Here is an 18039-nt window from a genome sequence, read left to right on the forward strand (position 1 = left end):
TTGGAGAGAACTCACCTCTCGAAAGTGAGATTTATCTTACAGTTCTACGAATATTATTCCAGTTTCCTAGTCTCTTGAATCCATATTGCAGTGTTGGTTTTGATTATTTGTGTGAGCTTATCAAATATCTTTTATTTATCAACATAAAAAATAAAAAACTAAGAAAAACATAAAAAAAGATAATTTGTCATTTCCCTATAGGGTATGTTAGGTAAGGGCAAAATCATCATATTTTAAAAAGTAACAACCAAGTTGTTTGTTTTAACGATTTGCGAACCTCTGGGCTCCGGTGCAAGACTGGAAACCTTATGGACCAACCATGTCAAAAAAAAAAACTTAACTAAAAATATAAATTAGACAAACCAAAGATCCGATGTAATATATCAAAAACGCACGCCAATAAAAGTAAGAAAAAAATATAGTAATAACACCAACAAACTGAAGACTATCATACTAAATTCATGATTACCAAGCACCAACGAACCATTTTAATATTTAATTACATCTTACGATGAGAAATAAAAAGTCTAGGATTACGATGGTATGATAAAATTTTGCATTTAAATGCCGGGAGGAAACGATGGCGGATCAAGAAGGATGGAACCAGGTACGCCGAAGAAAGAAATACGGGAGAGAGTTCGACATAAACGGGAAAGCCGTAACTTTTTACGTGCAGAATTTCCCCCCAGATTGGAGTGAAGCGGCGTTATGGCGGATGTTCAGCAGATATGGGGCAGTTGTTGATGTGTATATTGCCAAGAAACTGAACCGTTTCAACAAGATCTTCGGATTTGTTAGATTCCTACGGATTCAAGATTCTAAGTCCTTCGAGAAGCGTCTAAACGAGATCATCATCGGAACACAGAAGATTGAAGTCAATGTGGCGAGATTTGAAAGGAAAGAGCATGTGACTCGTAGAAGAAATCCTCAAGTCATGGGAGGCCAGCATGCAGACCAAACAATGCAACCACACTCATACGTCAGGTCATTTGCTGATGCTGTTAGGGGTCAATACCAGTTGCCAACATGGGAGCTAGGAAAACAAGTAAGGAGGATGAATGAGTGCCATCAAGGAAAACAATAAAGCTGATATCCTGCCCTGAATCAAAAGAAGCCATGCAAAATACTTTAATGGGGGAAGTAGAAAACTTCCAAGCTCTCATGAACGTGAAAGCTTTCCAGGAGGTAGAGGGATGCCCATCGATCCAGTTAAGATATTTAGGAGGCCTTAAAATTCTTCTTGAATTCGAAAATATAATAGAAAAGGAAAAGTTTTTAAACGATGGAAGGGAGATTTGGCAACCATGGTTCAAAACGGTAACAGCCTGGGAAGAGGAAAGAAATTTCAACGAAAGAATCGCATCCCTTATTATTCAAGGTGTGCCTCAGCATGCATGGTGTGAAGAGGCTTTCAGTATTATTGCAAACACTTGGGGATCAGTGGTCATTCCAGAAGAATGCAACACAATCTCTCCAAATTTGGCTTTCAGAAGGGTCGGAATACTCACATCCCACCCCGGAATCATTAGTTCCTCCATCAAAATCATGGTGAACGGAAAACCGTACCAAATACATATCCTGGAAGACATTTTCGAATCCCTTAAGCTCAGTCCGGTGCTTGCTGCTAATGATTTCTATCAGAAAATGTCATGGTGGGACGAAGATAGTATTGGTGAAAACGGAAGCCTCAACAGCGATGCCCCAGCTCACCACGAGGATGGTTTAATGTCGCCGGAATTATCTCCGACGAAAGATCAACGGTCGCGACAACAAGATGGGGAATTGGAAAAGTCGCAAGCAAACATACCAGGCTCGAGAACCAAAAACCGCTGAGTCAAATGCCACATCTTGGGAGGTTGCCAAAACAATCGCTGTTGGTGAAGCTGTTGGTTTCCAGGCTAGTAATCGAGCTGACCAACTCAAATAGATGATCAAAACTCGTGGAGTGACGATTATCAATCAATGAATATACTTTCCAGTAACATTCGTGGAATTGGGTGTGAAGTAAAAAGGAGCTGGCTTAGAGACTGTCGTATCAAACATCACTCTTTCTTTGTTGGGTTGCAAGAAACGAAGTCCAAAGAGGTTAAAAACAAACTAGACAGACAAATTTGGGGCTCTCCAAACTTCCAATGTGAGGTCATTGATCCGGTGGGATTATCTGGTGGAATATCTTCCATATGGGACCCCTCCTTTTTCCAGGTCTCTGAATCAATAAAAGGTGTTGGTTTTCTTGCCATCAAGGGTAGTTGGCTCAAGCTGAGGAAAAGTTGTTGCTTTGTAAATGTCTATGCCCCACAAGATCCTTTGAGGAAAAGATCCCTGTGGAATAATTTGTTTGATCTCATTAATTCAGACACATAATCCTGTTGGTTCGTCTTCGGTGATTTCAATGTTGTTCGCTTGCCGGAAGAAAGACTAGGATCCGCCTTCTGTCAAAATAGCGCCTATTATTTCAATGAATTCATACACTCTATAGGTCTGCTAGAGATTAAAATGGGGGGTCGAAGATTTACGTACATGAACTCAACTGGGGATAAGCACAGTAAGCTCGACAGATTCCTTGTCTCTCTAAATGCTATTGAGGCCTGGCCAAATCTAAATGTCACAGCCATGCCTAGGGTGCATTCCAACCATTGTGCTATTTTGTTATCTGCCTCCCAACTCGACTTTGGCCCGACCCCTTTCAAGCTCTATAATTCATGGCTTAAGGACCCAGATTTCGAGGGTATCTTAAGGCGGGGATGGGGTATCAGCAGCAATCCAAGACATCAGTTGCTTCTCTCTCCCCTGTCCCTTGTTGCAGGAAAACTAAGGAAATTAAAGGAGCATATTAAAGCATGGAGGAAGGAAGTTACAGAGAAAGCTAGAAAAGAGATGGAGGAACTTACAAACAGAATAAATGACATCGACCATTTGGTTGAGCAGGGCCTAATAAATAAAGAACTTCTGATAAGCCGACAGACCGCATATCAAAAAATTATGGAAATTGAATCCAGGCGTATTGAGGATTTAAAACAAAAATCTAGAACTACCTGGGCTCTAGAAGGCGATGAGAACAGTGCATTCTTCCATGGTATGATCAACAAGCATCAAAGATCTCAGAGGATTAATGGGACCAAGGAGAACGGATTCTGGATAAACGACCCTGTTGCAATTAAAGAGTTGGCCTTTAAGCACTTTGCCGGGAGATTCACCGAGCCTATCAATCGCGCCCTAAATTCCTCAGCCCTCAATTTAAGAAACTACCCCCCCCCCCATGCGAGTACGTATTTAGAAGAGCCCTTCTCTCTCTCTCTCTCTCTCTCTCTCTCTCTCGATGAAGTGAAATCAACCATTTGGGCTTGTGGCTCGGACAGGGCACCAGGCCCTGATTGATTCAATTTTGCTTTCCTAAAACAATACTGGGAGGAGATTGGAGTTGATTTTTACCTCGCAGTGAAACACTTTGAAGCTTCGGGGTATATCGATAAAGGCTGCAACTCATCCTTTATCATCCTTGTACCAAAGGTACAAGACCCAATCACAATAAACGACTTCCGCCCAATTAGTTTAATTGGATGTTTGTATAAAATAATCTCAAAGGTCCTAGCTGAAAGACTAAAAAAGGTGGTACACTTGGTGGTTAGCTCAGCACAGACGACATTCATTAAAAATCGGAATATACTTGATGGGCCCCTCATCTTGAATGAGTTCATAAGCTGGGTAAAGAGGAATAAAAAGAAAGCTTTCACTTTCAAAGTAGACTTCGAAAAAGCCTTCGATAGTCTTAGTTGGGAGTTCCTTGACTCAGTCATGCTGCAAATGGAATTTGGAGTAAAATGGCGATCATGGATTCGAGGATGTTTATCGTCAACTAGGGTCTCGGTGATTATCAACGGGTCAGCAACAAAAGAATTTGACATGGAGCGTGGGTTACGCCAGGGAGACCCACTATCCCCGTTTTTGTTCATCATTGCAGCTGAAGGACTTCACGCTGCAATGGAATCGGCGAAAGAAAAAGGCATATTTAAAGGTATCCAGCTCCCCGGCCACGACCCAGTAATTTCCCACCTCCAATATGCCGATGACGTGATATTTATGGGTACATGGTTGCTGGAAAACACAAAAAATCTGATAAGAATTCTAAGATGTTTTGAGTTGTCCTCAGGACTCAAGATAAACATGGAAAAATGTAAACTGTATGGTCTTGGTGTTCAGAATTGTGAGTTGGAACTAGTGGCTCGCACTTTCAACTGTACAATTGATTCCTTTCCTTTCACTTATTTAGGTCTTCCTGTAGGTGCTTCGATGGCAAGAGTAACCCACTGGAAACCTATCATTGAAAGATTCCAGGCAAAGTTATCTAGATGGAAAGCTTCCACCTTATCGTTTGGGGGAAGGCTGACTTTATGTAAAGCAGTTCTAAGCAGCCTGGGCACTTTCTACTTCTCTATTTACAAGGCACCTGTTAAGGTTATTGAAAGCCTTGAAAGGATTCGGAAGAGGTTTTTCTGGGGTGGCTCCATGGAATCAAGAAAAATGGCCTGGATTGCTTGGGAAAAAATATTGCAGCTAAAGAAAGAGGCGGGATGGGTGTTGGTAGTTTGAAGGTGCAAAATCTTGCTTTGCTTGGGAAATGGTGGTGTCGTTTCAGGAACCAACCCGATAGCACATGGGCTTTGGAGTTAAAGGCCATTCATGGACCTGATGGTGGCATTTCCCATCCTCTGGCTACAAAAAGGAGAAGTGGCTGCTGGGGTTCAATTGCCTGCCTCCCATTATCACTAGAAAAAGATCATGTTCCTTTCTTGAACTACCTCCAGCAAGTAGTAAATGCAGATGGCTCAAGTAAATGGACATGGTCTCTCGAATCTTCGGGGGTATATACTGTTTCTTCTATGCGATCTCACATTGACAATCTAGTCCTTCCCATAGTGGTAATATATGGATGTGGAACCCATTGGTCCCAGGTAAGGTAAACATCCTAGCTTGGCGAGTCTGTCACGGGAAACTTCCATGTATAATGAATCTTTTCAATCTTGGCATTAGCTCTACAAATGTGTGTAAGCTGTGTCATGAAGCTCCTGAATCGGAAGAACACATATTTGTGGGTTGTCCGATCTCAAGTGAAGTGTGTTCGCATGTGTGTAGATGGTGACGAGCATTAGACCCCTCCCCTAGCTCCTGTCGTGAGCTGTTAGATTGCAAAAATCGGCTTTATGGTCACCATAGACCGAAGGAGCTCCATGAAGCTATAATGCTAGTCTTCATGTGGGTAATTTGGAGATTCAGAAACAGTAAGGCACATGCTCTAAACTCAAACTCAAACTCAATCTCAAAAGCGGTGCTGGCATATGAGGTACAAGCTTATTCCCACTTATGGATCAATGCATGGAACTACGGAAGAGGAGAGGGCACAAGCTAAGATGGCTCGAGTGGTGTTGCGACCCAATTCTAGAACGTTACTGTAGGTCGTGATTTTGCTGATCTTATGTTGTCCGGTTTTTATTTCTTGTTCTTTTTTGTGTTCTAAACGTTTTGTACCTCCTAGCCCATGGCTAGTTTTGTTTTTATATATATGCCTGCCGTCCAAAAAAAAATGCCGGGAGTAAACATTTTATTTAAAAATAAAATAAAAAAATTAATGTTAAGGTTGGTAGTACGCATTTGACATTTCTTCAATTATGTTATTGGATGTCGATGTATATACTATATAACATACATTCTTAGCTACCACGTTAAATAAACATATTATACAATACGATCAGTAGAAGTTCAATATGATATAGTAAAAATTAATCAATACAATAATACATCTTATATCAAAAGAGTAGAGGCAATAATGGGATAAAGTGACATTGGTTACAATGCTTATCAGGGACAACCAAAAGTGTGCTCGTATGTCTAACATTAAGATAATGTAGGTCATTTCCCACTCATATCTCACAGTTGCTCATGACTAATATTTTATATTTTATAGTGGATAAACAAAGTATATAAATACCCATGAAACAAATAGTTTAAAGAAAACTATATGATGTATTGATGTGTGTAGATTATAAATTCCCCTTCCACTGAAAATTCTTTCGCCTTACACACATAACATAACCAAACAACAGACATACAACATAAACATCACACATATACATACACAGAGTTAGATACCTTCGCATACATATGCATACAAACAGTCACATATAAGCATACATACATTCACACACAATCATAAAAACACACATATTTATATACATATACATACAGTCACATAAACACAAATTCACATACCTACGCATACAGTGACATACACACATAATCATATACTTGTACATACAGCCACCAAACAGTTTACCAGATACTTTAAAAAAATTAATGGTATCAAAATGACTAAAATATCCTTGTATTTTCTACACATTTATGTAAAATTAACATTAGGGCCAAAAGAGAGCTTACCATGCCAAACTCTCATTCAATAAAGATCTCCATCCACCTGAGCATCGAGGACTCGGATGATAATGAACTTCATTAAACCTTTATTACATAGATATAATGTAATAGATACAAGCATCTATGAAAAACAGGGCCCAAAAACACACAAAAAAAAAACAAAGCATGAAGCTTACCAAAGGAAATAAGATGTGATATTTTTGGAACATCCATAAGAAGTTCCAAAAAGTTTAATATTGTTTGAAATCAAAACGTCTAAGTAAAATTTGTTACCTGTGAGTGGAGCGACAAAAACCCTTAGGTAACAGTCACCTGAGTAAGAAAATGAAATGTAGAGCTTAGATATAGATTAGAGTTATAAACATAAAATAATGATATAATAGTCACCTGAGTGGGAGTTGTTTTTTAGACGCAACAAAACCCACAAGATATACTTATTTCTTCTCAGTTGTGTTGTCACCATAAAATCAATCTGGTTATCATATAAAGAAAATGAAAAGGGAAAAATGTTGAAATTAGTAAAAACCAACCTTCAATGTCTTTTACACAAGTGCTAACATCCATCCCTAAAGGAGACCATATCTTCAACGAGATGTGGAGAGAAAAAAAAGGGGGATTTTAGGGTGAGAGAGATAGTGTCTTTAAGGATAAGACGATCAAGGTGAAGGAAATGATTCATGGACGTCTATTCCAAGTTTCAATATTGAAACCAAAATGCATCAAAACTTCATAATCTTATTCATAACTTGATATATGGAGATCATTCACGCAAAGAAAATAAGAAAAACTTACAAATGAGAGTGCTTCTTTCTTTCACGAATCATAAAATTGGGAGAGTACCGATTTGGTTTGGGTATTCTATACATTTAGTTAATATCATAAATTCATAAAGATAAAGGAAAATAGATGTCGAGGTAAATCGGTGGTGGTGGCGATTGATAACAGAGATTGCACCAGAACCTCATTCTGTAATTGATGACGATTGACAAACCAGAGAACCACACTCGGAATATTTTTGAAATCGATTGTGATAATGTCTTTTGGAGCAAAGGTTTGAACAATTATTCAAAATTAGGCACATCAAGAGGAATAAATCGATTTACCTTCAAGTATTGGTGATCGACCGGAAGCAAAGATCAGAGGAATAATATAAGCGCAAACCGTTGTATTAGGCAATTTAAATTAAATTTGGATATGATCTTCTTCCTTACCATTTACCTTGGTTCGTCGACATCAACATCAGTTTCATTTCTCTTTCTCTAATCAGCAATGATTGCAAAGAGTATTGAATGACTTTCAGGGTTCTAGGGTTTCCAGAGAGAGAAATACGAAGTATATCTCAATCGATTTTCGTCCTGATTTATTGGGATTGTGACGAACATATTGTTGATTTTATGGGAAAGATCTTAATTAAAAATGCAACCCAGCAATTGAAATTCAAATTGGAGAAGCAACACATGGCATAATATTTGATTGCTTTACATATGACATGACACATGCCGAATCATATTAACACTATTCAGAGACGGAGATATAACAACTCATCTTCTTTCAAATTTTAGATTCATTTCAGCTAAGATAACTCTTTTCTTTAGTCACACGCGATTTTTAAATGGGGCATAATCTGTTCAAATCTCAAATTCGTAAAGCCCCCTATGTCGTGTTCGGGTTGGCGTGTCGCAGATTGGCGGGTTGGCGGGTCAAAATATGTCAACCCAAACACGATCCATTTAAATATACAGGTCACGGGTTGGCGGGTTTGGAACATAAACCCATATATGGCCCGCCAACCCATTTATTTATACGGGTTCACAGGTTGGCGGGTTCGTGGGTCAGATTTGGGTTCGTAGGTCCAAATTTTAGACATTTAAGTCTTAAACATCCAAATGAAAATTAAAAACATTTATAGAAACATGCTACAGACTTAGCCTTAGAGATTACGACTTACAACCTTAGACTATCCACCACAAGTCAAAATGTCAAAATAGTCAAATGGTCTATGAATCAATAGTATATATTATATAATACTTATCTTAAATATTACTAAAAGAGAAAGCTTATGACATCATCTTAAATAATCTGGACCATTGATTGCATTTCAAATGTTATTTTTTCCATCCTTAGATCAAATTGCTGACATCATCTTCCCCATATGGAATGTATTTAATTCCAATAAATGTTTTTCAATCATTAATCAATAACTTATATTCGTTGAAATTGAATGTATTTAATTCTAATAAAAGTTTTCCATATTTTACATCTTGAATTTTCAGTTATGAAGATTTTAATATGGTCAATTTTAAAAACATATTACTAACAAATCATTTCAATCAACGCCTTAATATTAACCATTAATATAAATCCGTTTATATTAGTAAACCATATAAAATCTTTTTTATTAGGAAATCATTAATACCGAAAAATCATATTCAAATTATCACATACATATACGATTCATTATTGAATCCACGACTCACATTTATTTTCAATCGTTTCTTTTCTTTAAACCTTCTCCTACAACATCGTTAATATTGCTTATAACTTCCATCATCATTTTCTGCTATAAACATTCGCTCTTGTGCGCTAGAAGGTTAGTACCTTCTTTCGCTTTTTATATTTTTTTCGATTATATTTTGTTCCTATATCAAATGTATGTATTTATATATTTCGATTTTCTTTGTCACAAATTATATGAAATTAGTTAACTACTTTTCTGAAAATTTTCAAATAAACATGAAAAGATATTAGGTACCTTTAACAAAACAAAAATCAACTATCTTGGGAACTGACATTAATTACGAAAATGTTACTTTTATATATTAGAGATGATTATGATTTTTTTTTTTAATTTTTATGTCATAAGAATCCGGTTAATTTTGGCATGATTTTAAAATATCATTGAAATTATTATGTTTTTGTATATCATATCAATCTACTTTTTTATCTTTGTATAGTAACAATAAAAATTATTAATTTACACAACAAATATAGATATTTCAAATTTTGTAATATTATTATACCTTACAAAATACAACTCCCTCCAAAATAAATTTTCACCAGTAATTTCATCCATAATTTCAACAAATTTAAATTTGTATTTTCTTTATATATATTTTTTTAATGATCTTGATTTTTTTTTCTCCAAAAGTATATCAAACATTTACGTCTTAGATAATGCTGCCTATTATAATTATTATTTTCCAAAAGTATATCCGTTTAATGAGGAATTTGATATAATAAAGGAAGTGAATGTTAATTAAAATGAGATATATATTCCATAATTATTACATGAATTTATTAAAAAAAATTAATATCAAGGTGTAAACATTAAGCATTTTTAAAGTGAAATTTTAGAATACATACAAACGATGATGTTGTATAATGAAATATAAAATTGAATAGACTGAAAAAAAAACACTATTAAAGCAGTCAATCTTGAAAATAACATAGTTATGAAAAATTATAAAGTAAGATAAAAATTATAAAATATTAGGAGATTTATAAAAAATACATTTAGTAAAAGCGTTACGGTTATTAGAAAAAATAAGACCGTTAAAATTAGTGAAAATACAATATATAAACTAAATTATCACAATAGTAATGAAATGTCATTATTTGATATTTCATATAATTGAAAGATATATCAAATTACATTGATGATATACTAAAATTATTCAAAGTTGCGCCAAAACTAATACAAAGTTCTTGCGAACACCAAATAAATAAGAACAAACATAAAAGCTAGCATTTATATTTATAATCAATTTAAAATAAACCAATCATGATTTAGAAAAGAATCTTCATTGATGATATACTAAAATTAAATCTATATAACATTTAACATTTTATAAATTATATTACATAACTTCTCCCTTAATAAATGAAAATCACTCTGCCACATGGCAGCCTCTCATTTAATATGACAAATGGCATTTTTATAGTTTTTTCAATTAAATTCTTTTACTTGGCAAATTATGGATTTTTTGTTTTTTTTTTCAAATTATAAATTCTCATTTATTTACTGCATTATACAAAATTAAAGGAACCGGTGATATCCTTCAGTTTTTTGTCAATGAATACATTTACTCCAAATATATCTCCCTAAATAACATACACAATTGTCGGTAATCAACACTCATATTGACTCTTATTTGCAGAAACTTATCAAATCAATTCAATCACAGCTATTCTTCATATCCTTTCCAAAATCAAATTTGAAAAATATATACAGCTTCATTCTTATTCATATGACGCCTTTTATTGAGAGATTGAAGATTTACAGCACCTTCAAGTTCATCATCAAACTCCATTATCAACAATATCTTCTACACCTGGTTAGCTTATGTAATTATCGATACAATTACTTTACAGAATGACCAAAATTATTTGATTGTTTTTTATTTGAACATTTGGTGTTTTCCTCTTCTCCTTTCCATCATATGGTCGATTTATATACAAATTTATATACTAATTATTTACACATTTTTTACTGCATATAAGGTGTTCGATTAAATGCCTCAAAGAAATTTTTTTTCCCTGTCACACACCCTCCTGCAACAATTGTGATTGTTATTTTTTGCACTTTTATTCTGAGTTAAAAAAACTATATGTTGTCGTTTAAGTGAAAACCGACATTCTGTTAAATAACAATATTGCCTCTTTTGCCCTTCCATTGAAAGCAAAAGCAGAAATCATGGCATTCCATGTGACAATGTTCTTGAACGGCATGTTTTCAAAAACTTGAAATGCATGGTCTACATTCCTACATTTATCATACATGTCGATTAAAGCAGTGGCTACATATATGTCTTTTTGGAGACCATTTTTTAATGCATATTCATCTACTGATTTACCAATATCAAGAGCACCAAGTGATGCACATGCGGATAAAACTCCACTTAATGTGATATTATTTGCTTTTACGCCTTCTTCTTTCATGATGTTGAAGATTGAAATTGCTTCATGTGATAATCCACTTTGCGCATACCTGCCATGTAAACATTAAAAAAGTGAGATTAACGTTTTTTGTTTCATAATTGAAGAATCATAAATGAAAAACACTTACCCTGTAATCATGGAGTTCCAGGTTACTAAATTTTTTTTTGTCATTTTATCAAAAACCTTCCTTGATGACACCAAATCCCCACACTTTGCATACATACCAATTAAAGATGAGCCAATAAAAAAATTCACCTTCATTTTATTATCCACAACATAATTGTCTTTTGAACATAAAAGTGTAACATATTTTTTTTTTCACTGTTTGGTTTTACATATATTGCTGGTATTTTCACATAAGGGTATTTTGGATATTTCACAATATATTTCCTTATATGTCCCTGATTTATATTTCCTTAAATTATTTTTGTCATTTATTTATAATACTTTTCTGTTATATAACAACTAATCTTTGGTACTACGTTTTGTTTACAGTTTAATGGAAAACACCAATGTTACCATGATCAGTGACTTGGCGCTTGCAAAAGATGACTACATGATCAAGGTTCGAATCATCCGTCTGTGGAAACAGATTCGTATGATTTGAATGATATTGATGGACGAAAGGGTATTTTGTGTTTTTTTAGTTTATTATTTTTAAAATTATTTATTTATACATGTTAAGTTATAATTATTTTTATGTGTAGTATGCCTTATTATTATATTATTTCATCTATTAATAGGGCGCCAAAATTGAATGTAATGTCGATAGACCATTTGCATTCCTACAAGGAAAGACTTTGGAAGAATATGGTGATTATTACATTCAAAAACCCACAATAGGGTTAAATAATGGTGCTATAAAGTTTGTTGATGGTCCACATAAACTCTATTTCCAGTATAGCACTAAGGTTATTAGATGCAAAGACTTTTGTGGGCCCCGGAATTCATTTGCTTTCATTGACTTCAAACAACTTCATTCTAATTCAATCCAACCCAATGTGTCATTTGGTTAGTATATTCCCTACAATCCCTTTGCTAATGGATTGACTTATCCAATTTTGATTTTTTACACCATAACAAACACATCCTTACATTTTTCGTTTTCTATAATATAGATATTATAGGAAATGTTTTCCAATGTTTTCCATTGGAACCTCCAAAAGACAAACAGGAGCAGAGAATCACACTAAAAATGGAGGATTTAGAGTGAGTTTCATTCTTTATAAATATTTTTATTATTCTAATCATGGTTTGTTATTTAATTTTATTTCTTTTTACAGAGGACATGAAGTTTTTGTTACTCTATGGGGACGCTATGCTGAAGAAATTGTTGCATATGTTTCAAAGCATCATGGTCATTTTGTAATGATTATTCAACTTGCTAAGTTCAAGAATATCCGACGTATGTATTTACCATGATACTAATTTGTAATATTTATATTCTTAAAATTTTTGTTTTATGAAACTATTAGCATTCATACAAAAATTAAAATACCCATTTCAGATCGTCCATATGTCAACAACACGTACTTGGCAACAAAGCTTTTTATTGAGGACGACATTGAGGAGATAAGTGCTTTCAAAAAAAGGTTTCATGATTTTTCTAAACGATTTCTCATTTCAATACAATATTTTATTAATTAATATTTATGATATATAATAATTATTAATTGCTACAATAACAGTTTACAAGCAAGAAAAGACTCTTCGTGTTCTTCGGTCTCACGTGCATCAGGATCATCGATCATGTATTCACTACATGATGATTTTCTTCAAAAAAACGCCTTTTACAAAATATCCGCTATTCACGAATTGAATGAGGTACATAATTAGTCCCCTATTAATATAATTAATCCAATACCTAAATATTAACTAACAACAAATACACCTACTATCATAGGGAAGTTTTGCGGTAATTCTTGGAACAATAAAGATGTTTGAAGATATGCGGAATTGGTACTATAATGCGTGTACGATATGCAAGTCAAAGGTTATTTTAATGGATGTTCCAAATGAGACGGTCAATAACTTGGACCGGTTTGAAGAGAAAAAGATGATGTTTTGTCCAAAAAAGATTGCAATGGCAAAGATGTTATTGCTGAACCAAGGTATCTAGCAAATAAACACATAATATATTATTATTCAATAATTTTATATGTATTTTCAATCTTAAAAATTTATATTCATATATATATATATATATATATATATATATATATATATATATATATATATATATATATATTCTTTTTTAGTTACATGATAAAAGTTCGAGTTCAAGGTTTAGTTGGAGTGGTGAGTCTTACAATGTTTGATCGTGAAGTAAGAAATCTTCTGAAAATATCTGCTGCTGAATTAATATCAAGATATGAAAGGGTATATGTATTTTATAATCAATACCATATTGTTACATTAATGTTATTTTTTAAACTTTTATTTAATTCATATTTTTTACTATTAATTTTTTTAGTTCGACAATCCAAGTGACTTTCCAAATGAGTTGAACGCCATGCTCAATAAAAAATTGGCTTTTAAGATCGTTGTCAAGACTTTCAATGTCTCAAAATGTTTTCGTTCTTACAACATTTCCAAGCTAACAGATAATTTAGACATTATTGCTGCTTTGGAAAACATTGAGAAGAAGAATATGATTGAACAGGTAAAAATATACCATTCTAATTACTGTACTACATCAGATTTCATAGAATCCTTAATGTAACAAACTTTTTTACCCGTAATATTATAGGACATGGATAATGATTCTGTTAATGTAATTGGCTCAGAATTTGCATCTCAAGACACAGTGGGTTGTAAGGTAAACTACACTTTCATGTTTTTCTTATATATATCATCATTTTCATTGATAATTTATCATATTTTATCCTTTTTAATTTTATGATGTTATTTCCCACACTGCTGATAATACTCCTGTGTCAAATATTCCATCTGGTAATACTACAAGTCCATCATCAGTAACAGGCACCAACAACCTCAATTCTCCACCTACAAGTGTCAAACGTAAGCTCGTAGATATTTATGATCTTGATGATGACATTTATGAATCGTCAACAAAACCTAATTCACCCCGTGTTTACAAAGACAAAGCTGGATTAACAACCAAATTGTTGATTCCTAAGGTGGAAAAATAATCGTAATCAACAATCTTTCTTTCCTACTCATTGCTTTGTTCAAAGATATTTTTTTATATTTCCTTCTTTTACTTGCATATTATTTTGGATTTCTAAATTTTGTGTTTGGTAAACTATGAATATTCATTTGTGTTATCTTTTACTTTTTTAATTCAATAAGGGATTTGGGTTTTGGATGTTTCTTTGTGACAGCTTCAACTAAACGGCAGTATTGTTTTCTTTGTGTTTGTTCTAAACAATATATGGTTTTGATCCATTTCTATATTTTGTTATGGTATGAAAATGGTCAAATGAAGGTTGAATTTTCGTGTATAAATACCTTTTGGTTTTGGTTTTATCTCTGCCATCAAATGCATAAAAAATAACTCACATTATTTAGACCTAATAATATACAAAAAAACTGATAATTTTGCATATATAAATTGCCAAAATTCTTAATATTACCATATTGACATGCAATAAAGTAAGAATCTCAAATCAATGTCCATTTCAGTCATCTTCAAAACTGCGAAAGAACAAAAAAAAAATCATGCATCATATGCATACTTATTCAATTATTTACTAATATCAAATAATTATTTTAAAAAAATTAAAAATTAAAACACAAGAGTTATTATGTTACTTATTTATTACTTATCACAATTATCATTAACTTATGTTATGGCCGAATAACAAATTTAAAGAAATTTCAACAAACAATTTGTGACCATTTCAACAAACCAAATTTATATGCAAAAAAATATCAGTACATTGCCATGGCACCTCTTAGATACAAAAACAAAGGACCTTTTTTTTCAACACTAACCTCCTAAATGCTTATAATTTGAAATGTTTTCTGCAATTATGTATCTCACATTATAACCTTCAAGAAGTGGACAAGTACATTTAAAAAACCAATCAAATTAGTAGATCAAATTCCATATGTGGTAAAAACTACTTAAAATCTCTAGATTGAAAAATGTTTCAGTCACGTAGGTATCGTTTATGAGGGTCAAAATTAATTATACTGAAAAGGTAATAACAGCAAAATACACCTTCAATAAAGCCCACATGGTAGCTACTACTAATCATTAAGAAAGAAAACACAAATCTTTTACAACCACAGATGTTTAAATAGATATTGGAACTACCAGGTGTATTATAGATATTTAAATCAGTCATTGACAAAGAAAGCACAAAATACCAATCATTAATGTTTTACAAATATATATTTGAATTCTCATGTGTATTACATAATAATATGGGATCAATAATTCAAAAAAAACTACATATACATGCTATAAAAAAACCAATCAAAAAGATAAAAACACATGTGACTCATAGAATATTATGCTATTATTATCTTCAATCCAAAATAACCAAAGAATAAAGTCTTTGTAGATCCAGACAACAACAAACGAGCTGATGGGCGAAGAAAAATATCACAATCACAGCAGAGACTTTACTCTCCTCCATTTCAGTTTCAACTTTTAATTAATACTTCCCGTTGTCATTTCTTCAACCTCAATATAACTGCAAAATGCATATATCTTCAACAAAACCAATATTATATATTATATATTTTACATTTATTTCACAAAAAATCATACCTTCCTACTTGAAATTCTCCTACCAGACAGAAATCAGGCCTCTGTTCCAATACTTCCTTTATAAGAATAAAACTGCATAATTCCCAAACAATTTCTAAATTTCTTCTTTACAAAATATTTTCAACTATTCATAAATGACTCTTCCTACCTGCCCTTTTTTTTCGTTTATCAATATTACATTTTATACTAAGGTTCCTATCATTTCTTTTTTCATTTTTCTAATTCCTTACATCTACAATAATACTCATCAACACATTTATTCTTACTTTAAGAAGGAACCCATTAATTACTAACATTTTCAAAGGTCATTATGTTTCAATTTCTCTAGCCCCTAAAATATTAACAATCACAAAACTTTATCACAATTCACCCTACTCATAAATCATCTATTCCATTACATTACCTGTTGTGAAAACATCTTGTCGTTCATCAGCGATTCCTACATATATTAGCATTTGGATTCAAGATAATATAAAAAAAAAATTAGTAAAACCAATCTGCCATGAAATGCTAATATAAGAACAAAGGTGATTCTTCCACTCTGTGATTGTATATATTAAAAGAAGTGATACCTTTATGACCTTGCAGTATTTATTTGGCATTCCATCACCCTTTATAACATCTTGCAACAAAAAAAGGTCAGAAACACATTTTACAAGGAGAATATACTAATTTATCAAAGACCACACAGATGCTCAAACTTACAAGTTTATTCAAATGATGAAAACATAAACACAATCATATATGACTTCATAAACAACATGAAGAATTAATGTAATGATCATACGTTCATATGCATAATATAGATGGAAAATATACTAATTTATGATTGATTAGTCTGATTACCGTATCTTTCTTCCAACAACACCAACCCATCCCTTTTAATGCCACACCCCGCATAAAATTATCCTTTTAGAATAAAAAGATAGAAACAAAGATGGGAGATAGATCACACATACGGCTCTTGTGGAATTAAGGTTGGCTACCATTGTCTATAACTTATCAGTAAAATTATTAAATACATACCTAAATCGATGACATTACTCACAAACCCTAGAACAAACCCCTTTAACTGAAAAAAATTTAGGCATACCGTCTATCTTTAAAATCATCATCTAAGTATGTTATATGGTGCAACATAGACTTCATGGATTTTTTTTTATTTCCTTCATTACCCTTCATTATTGACTAAGAAAATAAAGGTGGGTTGTATTTGGAGATGTTTTCATCTTCACAATGACAAAAATACAGCGACTAATTAGCACCATCCCACATTTCTTGCTAACTTTATGGCCCCTCCATTTATCATTATCATTAATAAAAAGCAAATTATACAACTATGCAACACAATCTCATAAATTTACTGAAAATTTCATAACCGATTCTTGATTTATAGAAACTAAATCTCTACAAATAAACCCAAAAGAATCTTCTATTTTACTTTCTTTTTACCCAATACTTCATAAACTATTAAGCCCTAAACTTAACAATAATTGATGATCAGAAGAATTGAGAAGATAATCTCGAAGAAAAAAGAAGAAACCCTAATTAAACAAAAAATACCTTTTGTTTAAGTCAACAACGTTGTTGCTGGGTCCATCTCCGCTCCGATTTCTTTGTCGGCACGACCTCGGTGCTCAACATCATCCTGCAGTTTGCTACACATCTCCTACACCTGACCGGTTCTTCCATTTCATTGGATCGGAGACGGCTTCCTCCTCCCGTGTCTCCTCCGGTGTCTTTTATTGTCAGGTCTTATTCTCGCACTCTCATTTTCTCTTTCTGTTTAATCCTTTAATGTCTTCCTGTTAAAATAGTAAAAATGTGTCTAGAGCCTATTATCTATCGGTCAAAGCTACAAAACTAAAATGTAATGTACCACTTTCGTAATTAACTACACATATATCCAAAAAAAAATTCTGATTTTTGATCAA

At 33.0% G+C, this 18039-nt stretch overlaps 2 protein-coding genes and 2 long non-coding RNA genes across 8 annotated transcripts; 1 reads left to right on the forward strand and 3 right to left on the reverse strand.

Moving 5' to 3' along the window:
* Nucleotides 1-400: 400 nt before the first annotated feature.
* On the reverse strand, nt 401-8009 carry LOC122195642 (uncharacterized). 4 transcript variants are annotated; one of them, XR_008225747.1, is made up of 4 exons: nt 6814-8009; nt 6433-6738; nt 2521-5564; nt 401-2432 (listed from the first exon to the last, which is right to left on the reverse strand). It is a non-coding gene; the product is annotated as an uncharacterized LOC122195642 (long non-coding RNA). The 4 variants fall into 4 exon arrangements; XR_008225746.1 differs by having other exon boundaries at nt 401-5564; nt 6814-8002; XR_006186110.2 differs by lacking the exons at nt 401-2432; nt 2521-5564 and having other exon boundaries at nt 6161-6547; nt 6700-6738; nt 6814-8002.
* A 3034-nt stretch (nt 8010-11043) lies between these two features.
* Nucleotides 11044-11625, reverse strand: LOC111902249 (pentatricopeptide repeat-containing protein At2g34400-like). Its single transcript, XM_023898102.1, has 2 exons — nt 11492-11625; nt 11044-11413 (listed from the first exon to the last, which is right to left on the reverse strand). Exons 1-2 carry the CDS (start codon nt 11623-11625, stop codon nt 11044-11046), a joined length of 504 nt encoding a protein of 167 aa, XP_023753870.1.
* A 238-nt stretch (nt 11626-11863) lies between these two features.
* On the forward strand, nt 11864-14516 carry LOC128127802 (uncharacterized). The gene is made up of 11 exons (XM_052766495.1): nt 11864-11929; nt 12108-12375; nt 12483-12573; nt 12648-12773; nt 12840-12956; nt 13053-13188; nt 13268-13475; nt 13649-13743; nt 13838-14026; nt 14114-14177; nt 14347-14516. The coding sequence occupies exons 1-11, from the start codon at nt 11864-11866 to the stop codon at nt 14514-14516; spliced, it is 1530 nt and encodes a 509-aa protein (XP_052622455.1).
* A 1189-nt stretch (nt 14517-15705) lies between these two features.
* Nucleotides 15706-17919, reverse strand: LOC128128176 (uncharacterized). 2 transcript variants are annotated; one of them, XR_008225965.1, is made up of 5 exons: nt 17669-17919; nt 16678-16727; nt 16509-16544; nt 16106-16177; nt 15706-16028 (listed from the first exon to the last, which is right to left on the reverse strand). It is a non-coding gene; the product is annotated as an uncharacterized LOC128128176 (long non-coding RNA). The 2 variants fall into 2 exon arrangements; XR_008225964.1 differs by having other exon boundaries at nt 16678-16716; nt 17669-17917.
* Nucleotides 17920-18039: the final 120 nt, after the last annotated feature.

This window comes from Lactuca sativa, chromosome 8 (genome assembly GCF_002870075.4).
Source record: "Lactuca sativa cultivar Salinas chromosome 8, Lsat_Salinas_v11, whole genome shotgun sequence".
NCBI lineage: Eukaryota > Viridiplantae > Streptophyta > Magnoliopsida > Asterales > Asteraceae > Lactuca > Lactuca sativa.

Coding starts and splice junctions, on each gene's coding strand:
- LOC111902249 (XM_023898102.1), bottom strand. CDS start 11,625: ATGAAGGTGAATTTTTTTATTGGCTCATCTTTAATTGGTATGTATGCA. Junction 11,414..11,491: donor TGGAACTCCATGATTACAGG/GTAAGTGTTTTT, acceptor TTTACATGGCAG/GTATGCGCAAAGTGGATTAT.
- LOC128127802 (XM_052766495.1), top strand. CDS start 11,864: ATGGAAAACACCAATGTTACCATGATCAGTGACTTGGCGCTTGCAAAA. Junction 11,930..12,107: donor AAGATGACTACATGATCAAG/GTTCGAATCATC, acceptor ATCTATTAATAG/GGCGCCAAAATTGAATGTAA. Junction 14,178..14,346: donor ATCTCAAGACACAGTGGGTT/GTAAGGTAAACT, acceptor CATCAGTAACAG/GCACCAACAACCTCAATTCT.